This window comes from Dendrobium catenatum, unplaced genomic scaffold (genome assembly GCF_001605985.2).
Source record: "Dendrobium catenatum unplaced genomic scaffold, ASM160598v2 fragScaff_scaffold_99, whole genome shotgun sequence".
Lineage (NCBI taxonomy): Eukaryota > Viridiplantae > Streptophyta > Magnoliopsida > Asparagales > Orchidaceae > Dendrobium > Dendrobium catenatum.
The window spans coordinates 33,472-56,644 of NW_021318561.1; the positions used below are offsets into that span (position 1 = coordinate 33,472).

At 35.4% G+C, this 23,173-nt stretch overlaps 1 protein-coding gene across 2 annotated transcripts in view; it reads right to left on the reverse strand.

Annotated features, from left to right (window-relative positions):
- LOC110096128 (BTB/POZ and MATH domain-containing protein 3) overlaps window positions 1–22,088 on the reverse strand; it is a 29,489-nt gene extending 7,401 nt beyond the window's left edge. Inside the window, exons 1-4 of one of the 2 annotated variants that reach the window (XM_020821900.2) lie at window positions 21,935–22,088; window positions 21,195–21,848; window positions 7,831–8,179; window positions 273–546 (exon numbers count right to left, since the gene is read on the reverse strand). In XM_020821900.2, the coding sequence (XP_020677559.1) occupies window positions 273–546; window positions 7,831–8,179; window positions 21,195–21,592 (1,021 nt within the window). In that variant the 5' untranslated portion in view covers window positions 21,593–21,848; window positions 21,935–22,088. Of the gene's footprint in view, window positions 1–272; window positions 547–7,830; window positions 8,180–21,194 lie in introns of both variants that reach the window. The other variant, XM_020821901.2, reaches the window with a different exon arrangement.
- Between the last annotated feature and the right edge of the window lie 1,085 nt (window positions 22,089–23,173).

A 23,173-nucleotide genomic window follows, 5' to 3' on the forward strand; every position in this document is an offset into this window, starting at 1 on the left:
CTGGCAAAATTCATCTAGCTCTGCTCATTGCAATTCAGATACCATAATCAAATCGAGCAATATTTTTGGAAGGCATTCCTAGATGGTCTTGAAGCCCCTAAGAAATTAGCCTAAATTAGTTGTAAACACTTGAAACATTTCCGGTTACGTTAATGAAGCCATTGTTTTGTTCAACAAAAAAGTGGTTACGCCTATAATACAAAATAATAAGAGGTATGGGCAGCCATAAAAAGGACGGTGCTGGTCTAATATATATGAGAAACAAGTCAAACCTTCCAAATTTTCTCTAGCTGCAGTAAATTTCAGACAGACGGACTTCAAGTGCGCACAATGATGCTGCTCTGCTAGGGCCATTGTAGATGCTACTGTATCAGCATTGATTTTTTCACATAATTTGGCTTCACATATTAGTTTAAGCCGCTCAAGTCCATATCTATCAGCCGCCGCCAATAGATGTTGAACCATATTTGTAGAACACATTGAAATTGACCCGCTCAGTTCAACAACATCAGGGAGCTCATCTGAATACATAAAGATAAGCATGGCCTGACAAAAAAGCAGAAAGAGAAGTCCTCAATTTATACTTACTAAGTAGTTTCAAAAAAGCATATAAGCATATTAAAGAAATTAAGTGTAGATGCATTGGCAAGGACAGTCCAAGAAGAGGGGGAAGAAGTCTTATCAAGCAATTCCAGTTGGTACTTCAATATGAACCGATTTTAGAAGAATATTTTCAAATAAACAACAATCTAGGGGTGTCAATATTTGACACGACACGACAACCCGACCCGGACCCAACCCGGAAAATCCGGGTTGGACCCGACCCGTTTGATAAACGGGTCGGGTTCGGGTTCACAGATTTGACCCGTTTGATAAAACGGGTCGGGTCGGGTTGACCCGGCGGGTTACCGGGTCAACCCGAAAACCCGTTTAATTTAAAAAAAATATAAAAAAAATTCTGTACAAATGAGTTCCCCGATGCTCATTTGATGGATTCCTCAGCCACTCCATAACAAGCTCCTTTTCCTTGCTCCGCCCAATGAGATCATTTAGGCAAGGATCCTGTTTCTGTGTTTCACGAGCTCCGTGCAGCTAAAGCTGCTGCTTCTGACGTCCTGCTTTGCGTGTTTTACAAGATGAAGGAAAGTATCAACACTTGAAATTTTATCAAGTTTCTGCACAACTGTCTCCAGTCGCTTCAAGGTGGGATCAATTTTGAAGAGCACGTTTGCTAAATTTGAAAAAAAAAAAAAGAGATTGGAAGAATGCTGCCGGGTCGCGGGTCGGGTCGGGTCAACCCGGCCGGGTCGGGTCCGGGTTGAAATGTCCGACCCGTTTTTATAAACGGGTCGGGTTCGGGTTGACCCGTTTAGATACGGGTCGGGTCAGGTTCGACCCGAACCCGGTGGGTTGACCCGAATTGACACCCCTACAACAATCCCATGAGATAACTAAGCTTAAAGGTTTTCCTGATAAGACTTCCATGAACCATGGGAGTGTGAATTTTTTGCGCTCATCTAAGCTCTGAAAATCTAGCTACGTGAGGATCAAACCACTAGAGAATATCCCATTCGTCATTGAGGATTATACTCGAAGCCATGGTCTCTTTCAAGATCGGCCATTGCCGATTTGCAAAGCTTAACCCTTGGAGGTGTATGAAGTAGTAGAGGAGAGAAGAAAAGGTGGAAGTGGAGAGTGGGGAATTTCGGCTAGGGCTAAAAGATGATGCTCTTGGATTTTGGCTTTTAGTATAGGTGGAGGGGAAATTAATTAGGTGGGATTGGAGAGAGGGGCCGGCGGTTTAAGTGAGGGTTTAATGGGTGTAATTAATATAGGGGAATTAATTGGAGAGAGAAAAAGCAAGGGAGTGGGCTGGCCAGAAGTGGGAAAAGAGGTGTCCACATTCGATGTATGTGGACCCTTGCATTAATTGTTGATTGGAGAATCAAATCTGAATTAATTTCAGATTTTAGGTGATTAAGGTATCTGCAAAATAGGCGTAGGCAATTTAGGAAGGGATTTAAAATTCAAATTCATTTGAATTTGAATTAGGAAACTTACCAAATAGGAGTTGGGCTAAATTAGGAAAGTATTAATGACATAATTGAAGGGGAATCAAGAGGGATAGGGATGGGTACGCCAGCAGTTTGGGCTTGGGATTGGTAGGCCGACGACTTGAGGAGGAGCCGACTTATGTTCGATGGAGGGGTGGGGGTGACGGTGAGGCTAGAGAGTCGTCAGTTGGGGTAGAGAAGGAGGGGCCGGCGGCTTGAGGTGGAAAAGGGGGTGAGGTGGCCGGCGGTAGGGGTTGAAGGCAGGGTGGCCGGCTGTTGTAGGGAAGAGGAAGGAGGAACAAAGAGATAAAAGGGTACGAACTGCAAGCCCTACCTCTACCGATGGCTGACGGGTGATGCTTAGCCCTCTCCTAGGGTTCTCTCTTCTCAAGAGCTCATAAGAAACAAATGCTCAAAACTGAAATTTTCATTAAATAATCATTCATTCATTCATACAATAGTGAAGACCTCTATATATAGGTTTCACAATAAGAGAAAAATAAAAGACTCAAATGCCCTCGGAGCTACAACATAAAAGAAATCCCTCACAGAGGTACAATGGTAAAACTGAAATATAAATAAAAGAAATACATATATACATCATAAATAGAGACTCTGAATCATAGCCGTCGATCTACGACTCCTCCGATGGTAGAAGCGTCGAAATCTCCTGCTGATGTCCTCATTAGTTCGCCTCTGAACAAAGAAAGGATTTTATTACTTCTTTTCAATTTAGGCTTCCGGCATGAGAATGGTGACACAATAAGCATCGATATTGGTAATTATATGCATCGGGTGCACATTAAACAAAGGAAACAAATGGAAGGGTCAACAATGTCCCCAGATGACAACAATGCAAATTGCAACGTGTCCAGCTAGCATCAACAGAGCAATTACAGTCACATACTGCAGCTCTAAACATCATCTTATTGTCAATTGCTTGCAAAGAGCAGCGCGTCTATCATTGGTGAATAAAATGAGTAGGATGTTCGTCTACAAGTCATGGAGAATGGTGAGGTCATTATTAGCATGATGCAACTGATTGTGTCTTTTGTCAATGAATGCAATAATAGGGACATCTAGAACCAATTAGCAGAATTAATATTAGACCCAACAAACTAATCAAACTAAAATCCGACAAGAGGAATTTAGATTCAGGTCAACATATGTAAGATTCAAAACAAGTTCAAGGCAGCACAATAAAAGACTTTAAAAAATTGAGTCGGATTAAGTAAAATGAAAAAACTCAAGCTTACCAACCTAATAAAGTGGATTCTCTTTAAATTCTATTAAAATTTAATTTCTAATATCAAACTTCGCTTGCCTTTTTTGGGATGATGCGTTCGAATTACGTAATCAAGTACACTTGATGGGATTAGCATTAATTCAACACGACTTGCTTGCTTCTTGTATTGGGTTGGGTAAATTTGGTGTTTATTTGATTTCTGTTCAAAGTTTTCAATCCTTTTAATAAACATAATATATTCAAATTGACTCAACTCAAGATTAGTCTTTTGGTTGAACCAAACAAATTAAGATGAATTAACAACCTAGTTTCGAGCATCCCTAGACTCAACAAGCTCCAAAGCCTTTCTAGGAATTAATCACATGAATTTGAGCTTGTTTTAACATTGTTCAAACCAAGTAAAATTAAGCTCAAATTCAATCCTTATAGGCTGCCTTATGATGTTACATTGCATCAAAATTTGTGTTTGAACATCTAGCTATTTTAAAATTCCAATAACTTCCTCTATTTGTTGATGTCTTCAATATTAAGTCTAAAAATAACTTCATTTTCTAAGCAATATTTTTTATTTGCTCTGGGATTGGGACATCAATATCAACCTCAACATCTTCTTAGTCTTTATTTTTAATGATGTTGTACACCTTTTCCTCCGCATCTTCTTGTTGGGTTGTGTAATTCTCTCAAATTATGCTCATAACATTATAAAGAAACAAACTTTTATATTGCGACAACACCAAATTTATAAGAGATAATTATTCATTTATTAGCCTTACTCATGTTGACCTATATACGGAATACAGAAAAAAGCTCAAATCATCGTACCTATTCGATGCCGAAATGCAAGTTGCTGGCCAGAAAATCCCGCATATCTCGTGCTCGCATTAACTCTGCACATCGGCGAAGATGTTTGGCCATACCTTCGCATTATCTCCTCTGCTTGCGATTAATAAAAGGAGAACAAACTCGTCATTTGTTCTTCTTCCTCTCTCACACAAGAATCCCAGCCCCCGACCCCAGCTACCGCCTGTGTCAACTTCCCTCTGACCCAGCCGATTACCATATTTTACCCACCGACCTTCCTCACGCCTCCATACTACATACACCTCTGACCATCAACCTCCTACATACCCTCTACTTCAATCTCCATTTCTCAGCTGGCCCGCCTTCTCTACTGTTTGCACATCTAGCTTGATCAAAGACCTACAACTGCTAAGCCGCTCGATCCATAAAGTCATTCACAACATCCTGCTTTGATACCTTTCGACTCCTCCGACCGACCTAGTCACGTCAACCCTAGGCAACCTTCAATCCTTCACTCTTTTTCCCGCGCACGCCCCCTCCGCTGGACCTCCAAATGATGAGGACATCGGAAGATCGACGGCTATAATGTGTCTTATGTACTAGTTTATTTTGCTTTCATGTTTTCCCATTTTACCCCTAGGGGTGGTCATTTGATATTGTAGCCCCGAGGGCATTTATGTCTTTTAATTTTTGTTTTATTTTGGCCTATTTATAGGATGTCTCATGCATTGTACTAGATGATGATTAATATGAAATTTTTAACTTGTGCTTATGGATCTCTTTGTGAGTTCTAAGTTTTCTCTCTTGGGATGATCTCTTAGTGAGTTCGTGAGAGGAGAGGCCCAAGTGGGGCAAAAGCAATACCCGTCAATCTTGGTGGATTCCAAAGTTTGCGGTTCTCAAACCTTTCTTTTTCTTTTATTTTTCTTCTTGCATCGAATTCCCTCCACACCCGTCTTCTTCCATAGTTTCCACCACCGGCCAACCTTCCCCTAATGCTAAAACTTACATTTGGTAACCTCTCTTTTTAAATTAAATCTGAAATAAAATTCAGATTTGATTTGAATTAGTTACTTAAACATTGGGGCCCACCTAATTAAAACAAATCCCCTCCCTCCTCTCTCTATATGGCCGGCCCCTTCATTGGGCTTTTCTATCTCCTATTGCATTAATTGCTCCCCATTTAATTCCCCCTAAATTCCCTATCATCCACTTTAATTCTCACAATTAGAATTTGTATTCAAATTCAAATTCATCCCACCAATTTTACTTAATCTGAAATTAATTTCAGATTTCTAATAATTGCACCAAATCCTAACCTAGCCCTAGCCGCCCCCTTCTCCACCTCCTCCCTCCCGAGCCCCCCACCTCCCTTCTCTTAGGGAGATTCCTGATGGCTGTCCAAGAGCTACAGCAGGCCAATCCGGCTGCCAGGCTTTTCCCGAAAGGCCATTTGTGCCGTCTAAGAGCTACAGCCGGCCAATCCTGCTGCCAGGCTTTTCCCGATAGGTCATTTGTGCTGTCCAAGACTACTCCGACGTAGCAAATTGCTGTCCCACCGCCCAGATTGCTGTTTGGACTGTTGTGGGAAGTCTTTGAGGGCCAAAAGAGGTTTCCCATCATCACATGCTGCTGTCTACATGTTCCCAGTTGCTGCCCACTCAGTTTGGTGGCCTACTCTTGCAGCCCTGTTGTCCAAGAAGTCAATGATCGCCCTCCTCAAGGTTCCCGAACCCTGACATCGCTGCTTACTCTTCCTCCAGTGCTTTGGGGATCAAACCGGAAGCTTCGTTTTCTCTGAGTATTTGGGTAAACTCTCCTCCAAATCTTTAATCTCTTAGTCGCTTTTCAATTGTGGTTATAGGTGATTCATAAAGGTTCATGTCATACTCTCCGCTAAAGCCTAGAAGTTGGAAGAGTTGAGTGAGGGATCATCTTGTAGTGACTAATCTTATTGTTAGTGTAGGGATTCATTGTTGAAACCTATCTCGCATGCAACTTTAAGAGTAATTGATTACTTTTGTGGTTTTAACTTTTATATATGTGACTTAGCCTAAACTTATGACACCACTTTCGTGTTTTATCTCGTCGTTTTATCGCTTAAAGCTTTTAAATAATATTGTTCTCTAGATCAAGCGTGCAAGTTCCTAATTCACCCTCCATTCACATATGTTTTACATCACCAAATCTTCTTCACAAACCACGATTTGCATTGCGATATCTATGTGTCCAACTCCAATCGCAAGTCTCTCTCTCTCTCTCTCTCTCTCTCTCCACCTTCATTCGAACAAGGCACAGTATAAGCCATCACGACCTCCAGGCAACCAAACCAAAATGCCACAAAGCCATAACACCTCTTCCACTTCCCACTGGATCTTACTATTGTGCAGATCCCATTGTGGAGCTCCGTCCGAACCTCCTAAATCCGCCAAGCTCCCAGCTCGTTCGAATCCCTCTACCCGTCACCTCTAGATCCATTCATATAGTTGAACTCACTGTCTCCGAATTTCACGTACATATCTAGCTTGCACTTCTCTCTCTCCAACGTTTGCTTGCACATGACTCAAGCAAACTATAGGGGACCTGATTCTAATTGCACAATAGGGAACTGGACCCTAAATTTCTAAAATGCACAATTAATAATACCAATGCTAAATAATAATTCAAGCATTAATGAACAATTGAGGAACCTATGTTGAACAAAACTCTAGGCAAATATGTCAAACAACAATACATACAAGGAACCATCCATGAGTGGTAATGGGGATATGCAACAATATGTTTGCAATCAAATAACGAAAAAATAGACAACAAATATCTCAAGAATACCCCGCAAGCGATGTTAGTCGACTACAAAAGAATACAAGCATATCTCCTACATGCAACAATGAAGAACTTGCTATGCAAGCAACAGTCAACCTGTAGATTGAAGAGACAATGAATGTAGCAACCTCATGCTGTTAACATCAACATCTCGCGTACAACTAGTGTTACCACAAGCAAGTACACTAAGTTACCAATGAATAATAATGGTGGACATAACGCAAGTGTAATAACTTCCTTACAAACACATCTAGGAGATTGCAGTGAACACTCAAGTAGCTATCAAGCTGGTACACTTTAATCTCGTAATTAAAAGGAACAAATATGCATTAACTACTGCCAGCCCACATGTGCAAGAAGCATCTAGTGATGAAAGCAGCGTTGTTCGATAGTTGGTGTTAGCATGTAGATGGATATACAAATCTATATGCAGTCAACAACAAATAGCTGACGACCAATAATGGATGCAATGCAACTGGTAGCCTACATCAACACGCAAAAATGAGCAAAAAATCACTTATGAATGATGATTAATTGATGTGCAATGCTTGTGCTCGTGGAAGACGTGTGATAGTTGCAATTCATGACTGAAGTATGAAAAGTCTGCAGTAAATATTACAACATCCTTCCAACGTATGCGTGCACTCACGATCAATGATAATCAAGCAAAAGAGTTGCCAATACCTAAACATGGAGCTTCACTTTTTGTAAACATGGAGCTTTACATAAAGTATAGCATCCAAAAGAAAGAAAGGTGACCTCAGTTCATACAAAGCAAATTACAAACAAACAAAAGTTCAGCGGATAAAAACTACTTCAACAACCTAATAAAATGAATATGAAGGAGACGTAATAAATAAGACAACAAGATTTAAATGCCTTAGTTGAAGCTAACAAGAAGGATACCTTGAAAACAGGAGGTTCCACATCCTCAACTACAATCTTCTCCACATTTGGATTCCCAATTAGCCCAAAAAAATGGGCTTTAAACACTGGAGAACGAGCAGCAAGAATAAGTTTATGAGCTTTAAATGTTTCATCACCAACCTCAAAAATGATATCCGAGCCAAGGCCAGATTTAAGCAGCTCCTTAAGAGAATATCCCATATCTGATGGTGGAACAGGAATTGTGAGCTGCCTCACCGTAACAAGATTGTTCCTGACAACACCAACGGTACATTGCATGACCAAACAGTCATCTTTAAGGTAATCGGATGCCTCCAAGGATGTTCTTCTATAAAACCTTTTGTAACCCCTGGAGATATGTCAAGGGTGGGCTGAAAACGTCACTAACTATAAATCAAAAGAATAGACACCAGATTACATGAACACAAACAACAATGCAATATAATACTTGACATACCTTTAGTACAGTTTATTACGCTAACAATAAAATTTGGTATTAAGAAGTGACTTATCTTTAATCAACTTTTTTTATTATGAATGAAAAGGCAGAAAATTGTTTTTTTTTTGGCAAGCACTCTACACAGAGGCTCAACAGCAGAAACGTTTACCAACAGCAGGAAAACAGAAAGATGCACCGAGAGTAACATAGATGGTTCAAACATCATGACGATCAAGAGAAATGCCAGCAGAAATAAGGAAATATTCAAACTGGTGACTGCCCAGGATCAAGATTAGCAATCAAGCCTGACCGCAAAGCACCATGCCATCTACTTGAGGTTTTTGTTCCACTGCATTAGCCATATTCAAGTCATCTAACAGGCTAAATTCATCCATCCAAGAGTAACCGGAAGCATTTTGAGAAGTACCATCTTGATCTTCATCGTCATCACCCAACAGCATAGAACTTTGACTGCTGAAGCCTACAAGATCAACTATGAAGGTATACTGTCTCCCTCCAGGAGGAAAAAGATTTTATGACCAGAATAAAATGGACTAAAATATTTTACAGCAGGAGGTCATCAGAGAAGAAGATTTGCTTGAAATAATCCAAAACTTCAATCAGATATGTCCGATGACAGAAAAAGCAGCAATTGTCCAGACCATTTTTTGAAGCTTGAATAAGTGCAATATTTCATATGTCATACATGCTATTGTTTAAGGAATGGTCATATCACTACAAATTTTACAAAAGTTTTGCCAAATATTATGTTTGGGTGGACAAATAAGAAAGAGATTTCTAGAAGTTTCCATCTCAACATGATGAAAGTAGCAAGTTCCTTTTACAGTCCAACCTTTCTTACAGAAATTGTATGCAGTAATAAGTCCGTTTTTAAAGGTAACCAGATGAAATGAGATTTTTAGAAGCTTTCATCTCAGTAAAATGAAAGTAGCAAGTTGCATTTCCAACTTTTCTTACAGAAGTTGTACTCATTAACATGTTCATTATTAAAACGTAACCAGATGAACATTTTAACTTTTGAAAGAACATCAAATTCATTAGAAACAATAATCTTCGATGTTAAACTTCATAATCTTGCAAATTCTAATAAGAATTCGTGGTAAAACTGGCCATTTCCATGAAGCTCTTAACTGTTTTGTTATTGACAGTAGTCAAGAATATTAACAAAATAACAAGAACAACAATATCAAGCCTTTGTCCCACTATGAGGGGTCGGCTACATGAATCCTTTTTCGCCATTGTGTCCTCCGTTTAATGTGACCAAACGATCTAAAGTAGGAGGAAAATTAGTAATGGTAACATTAGGAAGGAGTTCATAATAACTTGTCAACACTAACATTTTAATTAGAATAGTGAACATTCATAAGCAAAGACATATATCACATATCATGCCAAAGAAAATAGATTTATAATTTCTAGCAAGGTGGTTATCCCAACCTAAAAAGAGCTTCCAATTTCAAGTAATGAGAGCTTATGGCATCCTTTAGACTATAAATGAATAGTTTATATCTTAGTTTCTCAATCAATGCTAGAAAAAAAAGGGTCTATAAATGGGGTTCCTTTGATAAAAAATTGTTTCATGATTTGAACTTGTGGGATTCAAGCATTAGACATAATGAAGACAACCTAACCATTGCTTTTATATCAAAAAAAACCTTTCAAGAGCCTTTTAACTCATCTCAAAGAATAGGACAAGACATCTAAGGAATACTTATTATATCTCCATTCTTTAATTTATGCGGACATCCGCACGAAGATCTGGCGCATCTATCACAGAAGGCGTCGTAAATCGACAGCTCTAATTTAAATTGTTATTTAAAATTTATTTTATGAATTTTAGCTATTATTTTATGTTATTTTCTGTTTTACCCATAGGTTAGTTTATTTGAGTGTTATGGCCCAAGGGGCATTTTTGTAATTTTTTATTTTCTCATGTTATGGCCTATATATAGGGCCTTAAGCTATTGTAATATGATGGTTAATGGATATGAAAATTTTGTGTTTTCCACACTTGTGTTCTTCTTGAGAGAGGACGAGAGTGAGATTTATACGGGAAGGAATCGAAGTTGTCACCAGCCGCAGGATGGGCCCGGGCTCGTGATTTGAAGTCCCCCATGGAGAAGGGCACCGAATCACCCGTCAGTCTTCGGAAGAGTCCGAGGCTCGCGGTTTTTATTTTCTCTCTTTCGTTTTATCTTCTATCTTTCGTTTTTTATCTTATCTTTGTTTTTATTTTGTTTCTTTTACTGCTCCCCGCAGTCGTATTCATAATGTCATCTTTCCTCCTCCCCATCTCCGTTTGGCCGCCGGATTTTCACCTCCACCCGAAATCCCCCCATACCCGAACCCATGCTGCCGGCTCCACCCCATTAGCCGCTGGCCGAACCTTCCTCTCCACCCCCTTTTGGATTTCCTAATTTAGTTGGGTTAATTTAGGGATTGATTTGAATTTGAAATTATTCAAATTCAAATTTCAAATTCTTTCCTAATTTAGTTCATCTATTTTTGGAAATTGCTTTATTGAAATCAATTTGAAATTAAATTCAAAATCTGATTTATTGCCTCACTTTCATAACTCTTAATTTAAATTCATTTGAATTCTAAATTCAATTGAATTTTAAATTCAAATCTAAGAGCATTAAAACATCACATTCAATGCCCCTCACAACCTCATTACTGCTGCCGTCCATCACTCTTGGGCTTGGATTAGGAAACTCTTCCTAATTCCTAATGTCTCTGTTTAGAAATAACTCCACCTCTTGTTAGCTGAAACGTTTAAAGCCAACCCCTTTAATTGGTTTCCAAAATCTGAGAATAAACATTAGGAAATATTTCCATATTTCACTCCCAGTTTTCAGTTCTACATCATTTATATGATAAATCCAAAATATTTGAACATATCAAATTTAAGTATAATTTTATCTTTTAGTAATACTGGCTAATAATTAGCAATATTATACCAATGAAATCACATATTATACACTCGATCTTTATTCTATTGATTCCAAGCCTTTTATATTTTCAATAATTTTATCATTATTCTAATTTGTCACTTCTTTCGCTAGAAGTATTACAAGTTATTAGTGTTAATTACAAAAGGCATACATCAAAGGACCTCATCTTGAGAAGAAGAAGAATAAAAAAATGTAAGTTTGGATTCCCCAAATCCAGGCCTCAGGGCAATGGCATGCTAAACACCACATGCATGCATGTTGGCATCTCCTGCACTTGCCTTATTAGATGTGATCCCATGCTAGTGCCAAGCTCCCTAAGTCCTCTATTCTCAGCATTTTAATCATTACTGAGAGCAAGAGAAACCCACCTCCTATATAAAGGTCCCTCCAAAGAAAGAATGGAGCACCAAGAAAGGGAAACAAGCATAATGTCATTGAAATGCCATCAAAATCTCAAATTAATCATTGCAAGCTCTTCCTCTAAAATACAAGATTCAAATGAACCCATATATAAATGCAAGAATACATTGTTAATCATCCCTCTGGTGATGAGAGAGAACTTTCGATTATAGCTAGTCTTAGATAGGCACAAAATGCTTAGCGTATGGTCATAGCAATTTGATAAAGGATTGAAATTACTACTTCATACTTAAAGCAAATGATGAGAGGAATGATGAAGAACCCATTCAATATCCCATGATTTCGTCATCTAATGTTGTCACAGTCCCCAATCTACTTAGACATAGGAGACATCTACCCAACCTAATTGAATGATCCTTATCGACAGTTGAGGGAAACTTTTTATGAGGGCTTTTGGACCTTTTTGTATCAAATCCCTTAATCTGAGTTGATATTTAGTAGTAAGATTTTCCTTAAAAAGCTTAAAATGTCCTCATAGAAAGCTTCCTCCACCAAATTATGTTCAAAGAAATAGCAAAATCGATAGTATGATCAAACTAGTTTATACTTGATGAGTCGAGGGATTAAGAGTTTGTTTGAGACAGTTTTTTTACTACTTAGCATTTTAGATTAAAACCACGATTCTATTTGGCTACCACTTTCTTGATGCTTTCTTGTTGTTTTCTAGAAATTTATGTGTTGGGAAGCTGCTTTTTATAACTAGAATTGCTAATCTGTAATGACTTTAAAAACATAAGTTTGATTTTTAAAAAAGAACATATAGTTATTTTTCCTACAATAGTTTCACAAATATATTTACAAAAAATGCAAATTTTCCAAATATACCCTAAATTGAATTATGAAAAACTTCCGGATCAAATTGATGTGCCTTGGAAGAAAAATCAGAAATAAACAAAAAGAAAAATGCAGAAATACCAAAACGATGGCTGATTTTGTATTAATACTTCAATAAGAAAACAATATATAGTTGATCTACAATTCGAGAGATAGATCTACTCTCCCAAACAACCTAGACAATGCTAGGAAGCCTCCAAGAAAAGAACCACAGCAAAAAAAAATCCAAAAATATGCATCTACTTAAAGCATACAATAAACATCAAATACAAAAATAGCTCTCCCTTAATTTCCTCCCAAATCAGCCCTCTTTCCTTACTTATTTTCCTCTCCTTTTTGAATTCAATATGAACTATTTTCTAATTAATATTCTCCCAGCCTCCCTCTCCTCCTTGCATTAATTCCTTGGACCCCAATGGGGTCGGACCAGGCTTCCGCCTAGAGTAAACAAGGGTCGGTCCCTTGTGCTGGACCGGTCCCTCCTGGACCAGTCTAACACAAAGTTGACAAAGTAGAAGGTCTAAGAACAATTTTGATCAATTACTCTAAAATGAGCCAAAATGATTGAGCGGTGAAAATACGAGAATGCATTGAGAGAAATAATGAGAGCAACATCTATTGAGTATATGACAGTGGAAAATCAAGTTTACAATAACATCAAACCTTTATCCCACTATATAGTGTCGGCTACATGAATCTTTTTTCTTCATTGTGCCTTGTTAAAAGTTAAATTCTCATTTAAATCTAATAAAAAAAGGTTATTTCTAATATTTTATAACCAAGTCTTTTTAGGTCTATCTCTACCCTTCTTAACATAAGTCAAATCTAATACATATACTTTCCTAATTATGGCATTATAAGGCTATTGTTTTACGTGATCAAATTATCTAAGGTGACTCTCTCTAAGCTTATCTTCCATTGGAGCTACACCAACCTTTTCACTTATATGTTCATTTCATATCCTGTCTTTAAATGTAAAGTCACTCATCCACCTGAGCATCCTCATCTTTGCAACACTTAACTTAATATTATGCTTCTCTTTTAATGGCCAACGTTCTGCACCAAAAAACATTGCAGGTCTAACCACAATCTTATAAAATTTTCTCTTAAGTTTGAGGGAGACTTTTCTATCACACAACAAGCCCGATGCAATCCTCTATTTCAATCATCCAACTAGAATTCTACTAATAATTTCCTCATCTATTTCACCATCACTCTGAACAATAGACCCAAGATATATAAAATGTGTACTCTTATTAATGACTTGATCACCCAAAGTCATAATCCCCCCACTAAAACTATTATTACTAAAATTACATTACATATATTCAATTTTAGATCTACTCATACGAAAGCCTTTAGACTCTAAGGCTAATCTCCATAATTCAAGTTTACCTTTAACTCCTCTCTAGTCTTATCAACAAGAAGAATATCATCAGCAAAGAGCATACATCAAGGTACAACCTCTAATAAATGTTTAGTGAAAACATCCAAGATTAAAGCAAAAAGATATGGGCTTAAGGTTGATCCTTGATATAATCCAACTGAAATATGAAAATACTTGGTCAAACAACCTTGTGTCTAGACAAAAGTAACAGCTCCGGCATACATATCCTTAAAGACTTGAATATAAGCATTATTAACCCCGTTCTTTTCTAGAACTCTCCATAGCACTTCTCTTGGAACTTTATCATATACTTTCACTAAATCAATAAATATCATATGTAGATCCTCCTTTTTCTCTCTATACTTCTCTATCAAACATCTCAATTAATGTATAGTTTCCATAACGAAAAATAGAGTTTGCAAAACTGAAAAATGTGTAGTAAAAAAATTATAAATAGAGAGAAATAAAATTATTGTGAAGGACTAGAAAGAAAAAGAGGTAGATCGAAGGATATTGAAACATTGACTTAAAAACATAAACAATCCAACTTGATGCCAGCAAAATCCACTATAAACATGGTTTTTGTGTCAAGGTAAATAATTTAAAAAATAATGAAAGCTAAAAGTTTTCATATGATTTTGTTGACTTAAGATGGCATATGATTGAGCACAATGAAAGTTGATTTGGTGCACATAGGAAAAAGGTATATCAAAACTATATTAAAATAATTAAAGATATGTCATGTGATGTTAATTATGCTAACTAATAAGAGACTAACCAAAGAGTTCATAATCGTAATAGTTTTACAATGTAGTCATCAAAAAGTGTGTATCATTTGGTATTTGTTATGAAAATACTTACAAAGAATATTTTAAATTCAATACGATAATATATGATCATAGATTTCCTAAGCAACAACAACTATAAGCCCTTATCCCACTACGTGGGTTATCTACATGAATCCATTGTGTCGCATTAAGAGCCAATTTCTTATTTAAATCTAACAAATAATTTTATTTTTAATACTTTCTAATCAAGTCTTTTTAGGCCTAACTCTACATTTCTTAACATAGGCCAAATCTAATACATCTAATCTTCTAATAGGGTCATTGGAAGATCTACGTTTTATGTGACCAAACTATCTAAGATGACTCTCTCTAATCTTATATGCCCCTAGAGTTACTCAAAACTTTTCACGTTTATACTCATTTCTCATTTTATGTCTAAGTGTAAAGCCAATTATCCACCTAAGCATCCTCATCTTTGCAATACACTTAATATTATACTTCTCTTTTAATAGCCAACATTCTACACCATAAAGCATTCCAGGTCTTGCCACAATCTTATAAAAGATTCCCTTAAGTTTGAGGGGTACCTTTCTATCAGACAACATGCCAAATGCAATCCTCCGCTTCAACCATCCAACTTGAATTCTTTTAATAATATCCCCATATATTTCACCATTTCTTTGAGCAATAGATCCGAGATATCTAAAATGTGCACTCTTTTTGAAGACTTAATCATATAATATCACAATCTCACCACTAGATCTATTACTATTAAAACTATACTCCATGTATTCGATTTAGATCTACTCAAATGAAAACTTTTAGACTATAAGGTTGACCTTCATAATTCAAGTTTTTTATGAACTCTCAACAAGAAGAATATCATCAACAAAGAGCATACACCAAGGTCTTACAAATGTCTTGTCAGAACATTGATGAATAAAACAAAAAGATACGGGTTTGAAATTGACCATAGATGTAATCCAATTGAAATAGAAAATTGTTTGGTCAAATCACATTGTGTCTAAACACAAATAACAACTCTTGTATGCATACCCATAATGACTTGAATATAAACATTATTAATTCTTTTTTTTTTCTAAAACTTTGGAGAACTTATCTTGGGATTTTACCATATGCTTTCTCTAAATCTATAAATATCATATATAGACCCTCCTCACTTTTTTTATACTTCATTAAACCTCTCAAATAATGTATAGCTTCCACAATAGATATACCAGGCGCGAATCCAAACTGATTTTGAAAAACATTAGTATTAAGTTATAACATATGCTCAATTATTCTTCCATAATTTTAATATATAACACATTAATTTAATTTCTCTATAATTCGCACATGTTTATGCATCACCTTTATTCTTAAAAATAAGAACCAAAACACTCATTCTCCACTTGTCTAACATTTTTTAATTTTCATAATAATATTAAAAAGTATAGTAAGCCAAAAAAAATTTCTCTCCTAAAACATTTCCACACTTCTATTAGAATAACATCATATTCTACTACTTTTTCACATTTCATTTTCTTTAAAATCTCTCGAACTTTAATTTTAGTAATATCATAATAAAAATAAATTTCTCTATTTTTAATTAAGGTGCTAAGGCAATAAAAATTGATTATATTCTAACAACCTTTATTGGAAAGTTTATCGAGATATCTCATCCACATGTATTGAATATACTCTTCTAAGAAAAACACTTTTGGATCTTCAACATTTTCACATATTTGCTTGATTTATTTCATGTCTCTAAAGAGTAAAGCCTCTCATCCACCTGATCTCATCTCTGCAATAATTAAAAACTCATGCATACATATCCTTAATGACTTGAATATAAGCATTATTAGTCCCTTTCTTTTCTAGAACTCTCCATAGCAATTCGCTTGGAACTTTATTATATGCATTCTCTAAATCAATAAATATCATATGTAGATCCTCCTTATTCTCTCTTACACTTCTCCATCAAACATCTTAATAAATGTATAGCTTCTATAGCAGACCTACACAACATGAATCCAATTTGATTTTGAGAAACATTAGTATCACGATATAACGTATGAAATAGTTTTAAAGTATGACACATTAACTTAATTACTCTATAATTTGAAAAATCTCGTAAATTACTTCATCTCGTAGGCATTTTCACACCTCTATTAGAATATCATCAGGTCCAATAGTTTTTTCACACTTCATTTTCTTTAAAGCCTCTCTAACTTCCGTTTTACTAATATGCTGATAAAAATAAATATCTCTATTTTCATTTAGTGTGCTAAAGTCACTAAATTCAACAATATTCTCATAATCTTCATTGAAAAACTTAGCAAAATATCTTATCCATCTTTGTTGAATATCCTCTTCAAATAAAAACACTTTTTGATATTCATCATTAATGCACTTCACTTGAACTAAATTCTTACTACTCATATCTTTTTGTTTGGCTAACTTTTAAATATATCTTTTGTCCTCCTTAGTATCGAATCTATTATATAAATTATTAAAAGTTAAAATATTTGCATCACATATTACTTTCTTAGACTACTTATGGGCCTCTTTATATCCTTCCCAATTTTTAGAGTTTTTACGTTTAAACCAATTTTAAAAAAAAAACTTCTTATTTTTTTATCTTTCCTTGCACATTTTGATTCCGCCATCAACTATTTTTACTATTAAGAGCTTTTTCTTTTGACACTCCAAGCGCATACTTTGCAATTATAAGGTAATAAGCTAGAAAAAAAAACTAATATTATACTACTACATTTATTAGTAGCTTTAAATCCATAGCCACAAAAAAAGTATTTAAAGTCTTCTATCGCTTTATCAATATGTCCATTTAAATTTCTTCTAATAAAAACTCTTTCTTCAAGAAATATTCTTTGTATTAAAATCAATGAAAATTATATGTAATTAAACCAAAACTTATATTTGAGTATATGTTTTAAGAATAAAAGGCTTATAATTACTAAAATAAAATTAAGTATTATATATGAAATTTTAGAGGCGTGATATTACAAATTATCGATCAGCAGAATTGAAATATAAAGTAATGCATCTTGGCTTTATTGCATAAAAAATACGGATTTAGGTGAGAATATAACTTCCAAAATTAAGATTAGGAAGTTAAAATGGAAAACCTTAGGATCACTAGTTATGAGGTAATATTATGGAGACTTGAAGATCAAATTTATAAATTTACTATTAAATCAACTATGTTATATGAATCAAAGTTTCAAGTAATATAAAGTATTAATAGATAAGTTGAGCATGGCATAAATAAGAATGCTAATCAAAATGAAGACAAAACTATAAAGTATAGATAAGAGGACATGCTTGCTAATATTTTTCTTATTACTCCCCCATCCTACCTTAAAGAAGGCTTCTATAAAGGGCAAAGTTACTCCTTACCATCATACTACCAAACAACATGGGATTAAAACATGGAGATGATGCATAGGGAGCTAGGACTAAGGGTGTAACTGAGTCAAGTTGACTCGTGAGCTGACTCAAGATTGACTTGATAAATAAAACATGAGCTAAGTTAATAAGCCAAGCTTGAAGTAGCCTTGGCTCAACTTGTTAGCTTGTAAGTCAACTTGTTTAAAAATTACCAATATTAAATATGATTATAATATATTAAATTTTAATAATTTACAATAAAATTATTAAAATTTATAAAATTATGTATCACTTCCTTATTTTTAGTGATTTTTTATTATTTCATATTTAATTTATTATTTTTTTAATCAAGGTTTTATAATAATTATTTGAATAAGAATGATCATCTCTCTTTATTAATAAATGAGTCGGCTCATGGGCCAATCCGAACTCTTAGAATTAAACTTGAGCTCGAGCTTGAACTCAAACTCGATTAATTAATCAAACTTAATCTCAAGTTCTGGGTTGCTCCAGCTTGGCTCGACTCATTTACAACCCAAGAAGGACCACTAATGCAAGGGAAAATGCAAGCAATGAGAGCAATAGCACAATAGGAGAAGTTAGGAATAAAACAGCCATAACTTTTGATTTGTGAACCATAATTATTGTTACAAACCAACATTTTACTATTTAAAATACCTAAACCATTTATTATGTGAAATAAGCAAATATTTACAAAGAACATAATACATAAGTGACACACAATAATTTAACCAGATTCTTCGTGTTCACTTCACTCATCCTTGGTTTTGGGATTTTGGTACGCCTCACATCATCTATGAAATTATCAGCCCTAAACTTTTTTTATTTTTTTATTTTCCTGACACAATAAACCAACTATTCCAACATGGAAGTCAATGCCATATAGTTGTACAAGGCCATAACTTGCCCGTTAATATTTGAAGAATGCTCTCCTCTTCGAGATCTTATTTGCATTTCTTGCACAGTTCCTCTAATAGCTCATGCACCTTATCTACATTTTGTCCTTCTTTCATGAATGTAATATATTCACCTCCTCGAATGTGTTGCTAAACCTCTTACAGTATGATGTTTGGTTAATTTCTAAGAATGCTGATGTTGACATAAATTCTGAATTTTTATTTTTGTGAATGTTAAATTTCTTTTATTAGTACTGTCCTAGTCAATGCTATTAATTTATTAGCAATATGTTAGTCGTTTTCATTTATTATAGCTATAAATATGAAAATTATGAAGCATGTAATAGAGTTAATGACATGAATCATAAATATTATTGTGGATGTGGGGGACTCTTATCCATTTCGAGGTTTTCATAATTGATCAAGCATGAAACTTGGAGAATTCCAAGAGATATTATCTTTTCATAGAAGCATGAGGTTTGTTTATCTTGTTACTTGATATTTTTTAACTTTTGTTTCTTCTTTGCTAACTTTCTTAGCATTTTTCATAACCGTCATGCATTTAATGTTACAAATAATGGAATCACTTCTACACAGCCCTTGCGGAGAAGTTATTGCGTAAGGCTTATGGACACCTACCCCTATGCCAAGAGAGTAAGCATAAGTTGTGCAACTAATGACAGCACCTAAGAGAGGATGACATCCTCAATCACAATAATGAAGGCTAGCATAAGCAACTCTATTGTCCACCACAAGCTTTATGGGGTCTTAAAAAAACCCATGCAAACCAATGACAAATAGTGCCAAAACAGAAATGGAAAAAATCTCTCAAGGGGAATTTGCAGCTAGACCTACTCTTATGCCTTCTTGAACTTCTTAGACGTCTTATGACATAAAGTTTGACTCAAGTAAAAAATGACAACCTCCCATTTGTTGGAAATCGACTTGGTAGTTAACAATGACGATTTATCATTTGTGGTCCCGAAATCAAGATTTGGGTCATCGTAGACACACTTTCGGACTACCAACATGCATACATTTTGATAACTTCAAGCAACAATAAAAATGATCACAGGATCATATATCCTACTGCCTCGAGATCTATATATACAATAATTGATTATATATACAACCTTTCCATAGAAGATATGCATATTAAACTTTGGAAGACTGCATACACAACCTTCTAAATGGGCTAAGCCTTGCATGGGCTAGGATCTTTTTTTTTTTTTTCCCGACAGTCCAACTCAACTGTGTTCATTCATGTTGACCAATTGATATTGGGTTTGATCAAGTTTGATTAATCTTGCATGGGGGTTTTTCTTAACTTGTGGGTAGAAGGCTTGTAATTAAGTAAGGAGTTCATCACATTATATATAAATATATACCTCTCATAATTACAGTTTGTGTCATTCTCTGTATGCGCATATATGTCAATGCTGGTTTGATTTACTTGATGTCAACAACATCATATACATATGGAATGGTCTGTGCAATGTTTAAAGCTCTAGAAAAAATTTACAAATATCTTAGATTGCATGTGAATGTCTACTATCAAAGATGTGTAAAACATGTTGATTTAATTCTATCAATCAATTGGGTTCTTGCAAAAACTATGGCATAAGTTTTTCACATTTTCATATCTAGCAAGAACAAAACTCATAAACTGAAAGGTAAAACCGGAAAAACATCATTTGCAAAAAATGGCTTGTGGTAAACATGATACTTAAATTGTTAAGCAGTCGGCAGACTGTCCTGGATAAAAAGAGAATGCAAATAAAAACCACAAAATAAAAAAAGAAATGTGAAAGGGCATTAAAACAAATACAAATTGTAAAAGTTAATCACAAAACCAGGGTTAAGAAAAATTCATACATCAAAACCATAAGAAATAGTAATCGGAAATGAAGTATCTTCCTTCAAGTTCAACAGTACATAACCCATTACATAAAACTGTGGTCTGCACAATTACAGAAAGGAATATTTCAGATTTTACCGAATAGCCTAAGCGAGCACTAATAATAATCAGAAGAATACCGGTGTCAACAAATCCAACTAAATGAGAGATGGAACTGTGAGCTAAATCAAATGACGACTAATCCAAATAAAGCTATTCTGATATGGTTAAGAAAAGAACAGCGAGCTCATAACAATAAAACAGAATTAAAACACTAGTAGGAAAAACAAACGCACCACATGCTCCCCCGATACTTCAGAGTGTAAGGGCCACCCTCCAGCGCCCGATCAAAGTGGCTATGCACCTTGTGATTCCCTTTGCCGCTCTGATCAAGTAATGTGAGCTCAAACAACGCCCTCACGTCGGTTCCCTCGCTGGCAAGCGCTATAAAAACCGAAACATAAAGCGAATTGTCTTCTAGATTCTTCCCATCTGGATAGAAGTACACAGCCCACTGGTATCCCCCCACCGTAAACGTATCGCTTGTCATGTACTTCCCTGGCCCCATCCCCTTCGCCAGGGAGTAACCCTTGATAACATACCGATGCGAGCCATTCACTGACTCGCACACCGACTTGGACCGCGAGACGTTGTCTCCTCCCGCGCCTCCAAGGTCTCCCCCTGCCTTTTCCATCTCATCGGAATTATAGCCAGCGAAACCTAGCTAGAGATCATCGAGAGAACTGGCGAGATCCAAACCTTACCAGCTGTTGAACGAGGTCCGATCTCTCTTCTTCAATTCGAGCAATAGAGATCATATCATATAGGATGGAGCCGGGAGTGCAGGCCGGCTGGAATTTCTCCGTCGTGAGGCAAAGCCGTCCGTCGACTCTGAGATTCACTGCCAATTTTGAGCCCTAGCAGGATGATCCTAACCTTCTCCGTTGACGCTGAAAAATGGATTCCAAAATTTTACCGAACCCTAGACCTAGGATCGACAATTTATAAGATTCGAATTGCCCAATAAAATGCGCACCTATATCAGAGGGCGGCACGTAGGAAACAGATCGATCGCCGGAATCCTTTCGGAAGGTGGCGATGGCGACGCTTCAGGAGAGCGGATAATTGCGAAAGAGAGCGGGCGACACAACTCTCCTTGGGTTAAGAAGTTAGCTTCCAACTAAGAGGTTCAGAATTTGAGTCTATGTATATACGTTGTGTGTATGAATTTGTCTTAAATGGCCTAAATGCATCGGTTTAGTGGTGTTTAAGCTTCAAGTACACATTTGGCATTTTCCTATTTTTAAACTCCTGCCTATATGCTATTTATTAATTAGTAAAATAAATAAAAATAATAATTTTCTTAAGATTAGAATATCAATAAAGAATTTTCGTAAGAGCCGTGTGGAATCATTTTTTATTAAAATTGATATCTTTAATATATATATATTAAGTTTTATTTTTATTAAAAGTTGCATCATAAGTTGATTTAGGTTTCATTTGGATCAACTTTCTTATTTTTTTTGAAGTTATTTTTAATAATAATTTTAAAAATTTTGTATAAAAAGTTTTAAAAATTAGTAAAAAAGTTGTCCTAAATGAAGTCTTATTTTATGATTTAACTAAAAATAATAGACATTGTAGGCTTTAAGATAGGCTTAATAAGTGGCAAGCAGACTTGATATTGATCAATGATGGCTAGGTAATAGATCAATGTAATTCATGAGGTTGAATAGTTAAGAATTATTGTTTTAAAAATATTAAAGTCATTTAAAAATTTTAGGTGTTTTAAAAATCTCTTTATTTATTTTTTGAAATAAAAAATAGTTACAAAATTCAAAACAAACATATTCTGCCAATTTTAAAAGATATATAAAAGTAAAAGAGAGAAGCAAAAGGTGATGACAAATGGGCTCTAGACTAGTGGACCAAAAGAACAAGACAACGAAACTCATATTGAAAGCCCACTACATTTAAATTAAAAAGAAAAATAGCTCATATCCATGCTTCTAATGATATAAAAACCATTTGAAATAAGTGATCTTATCCTAAGTAAAAATAAAATAAATCATGTATCTCATTTTGTTGTAGGCTAAATATTTGCCGTTGTAAATAGAAATAATTTAATATTTTAATTTAATATGATGATCGACACACAAATAAAATAAAAAAAAGGCTAGCGGCCCCAACTAGATGACGACGAAGCTATAGCCATAATTCATGGGGTTATCATCTACGGCACGCTGAAGGAGTGAATTGGATGGATATTACTATA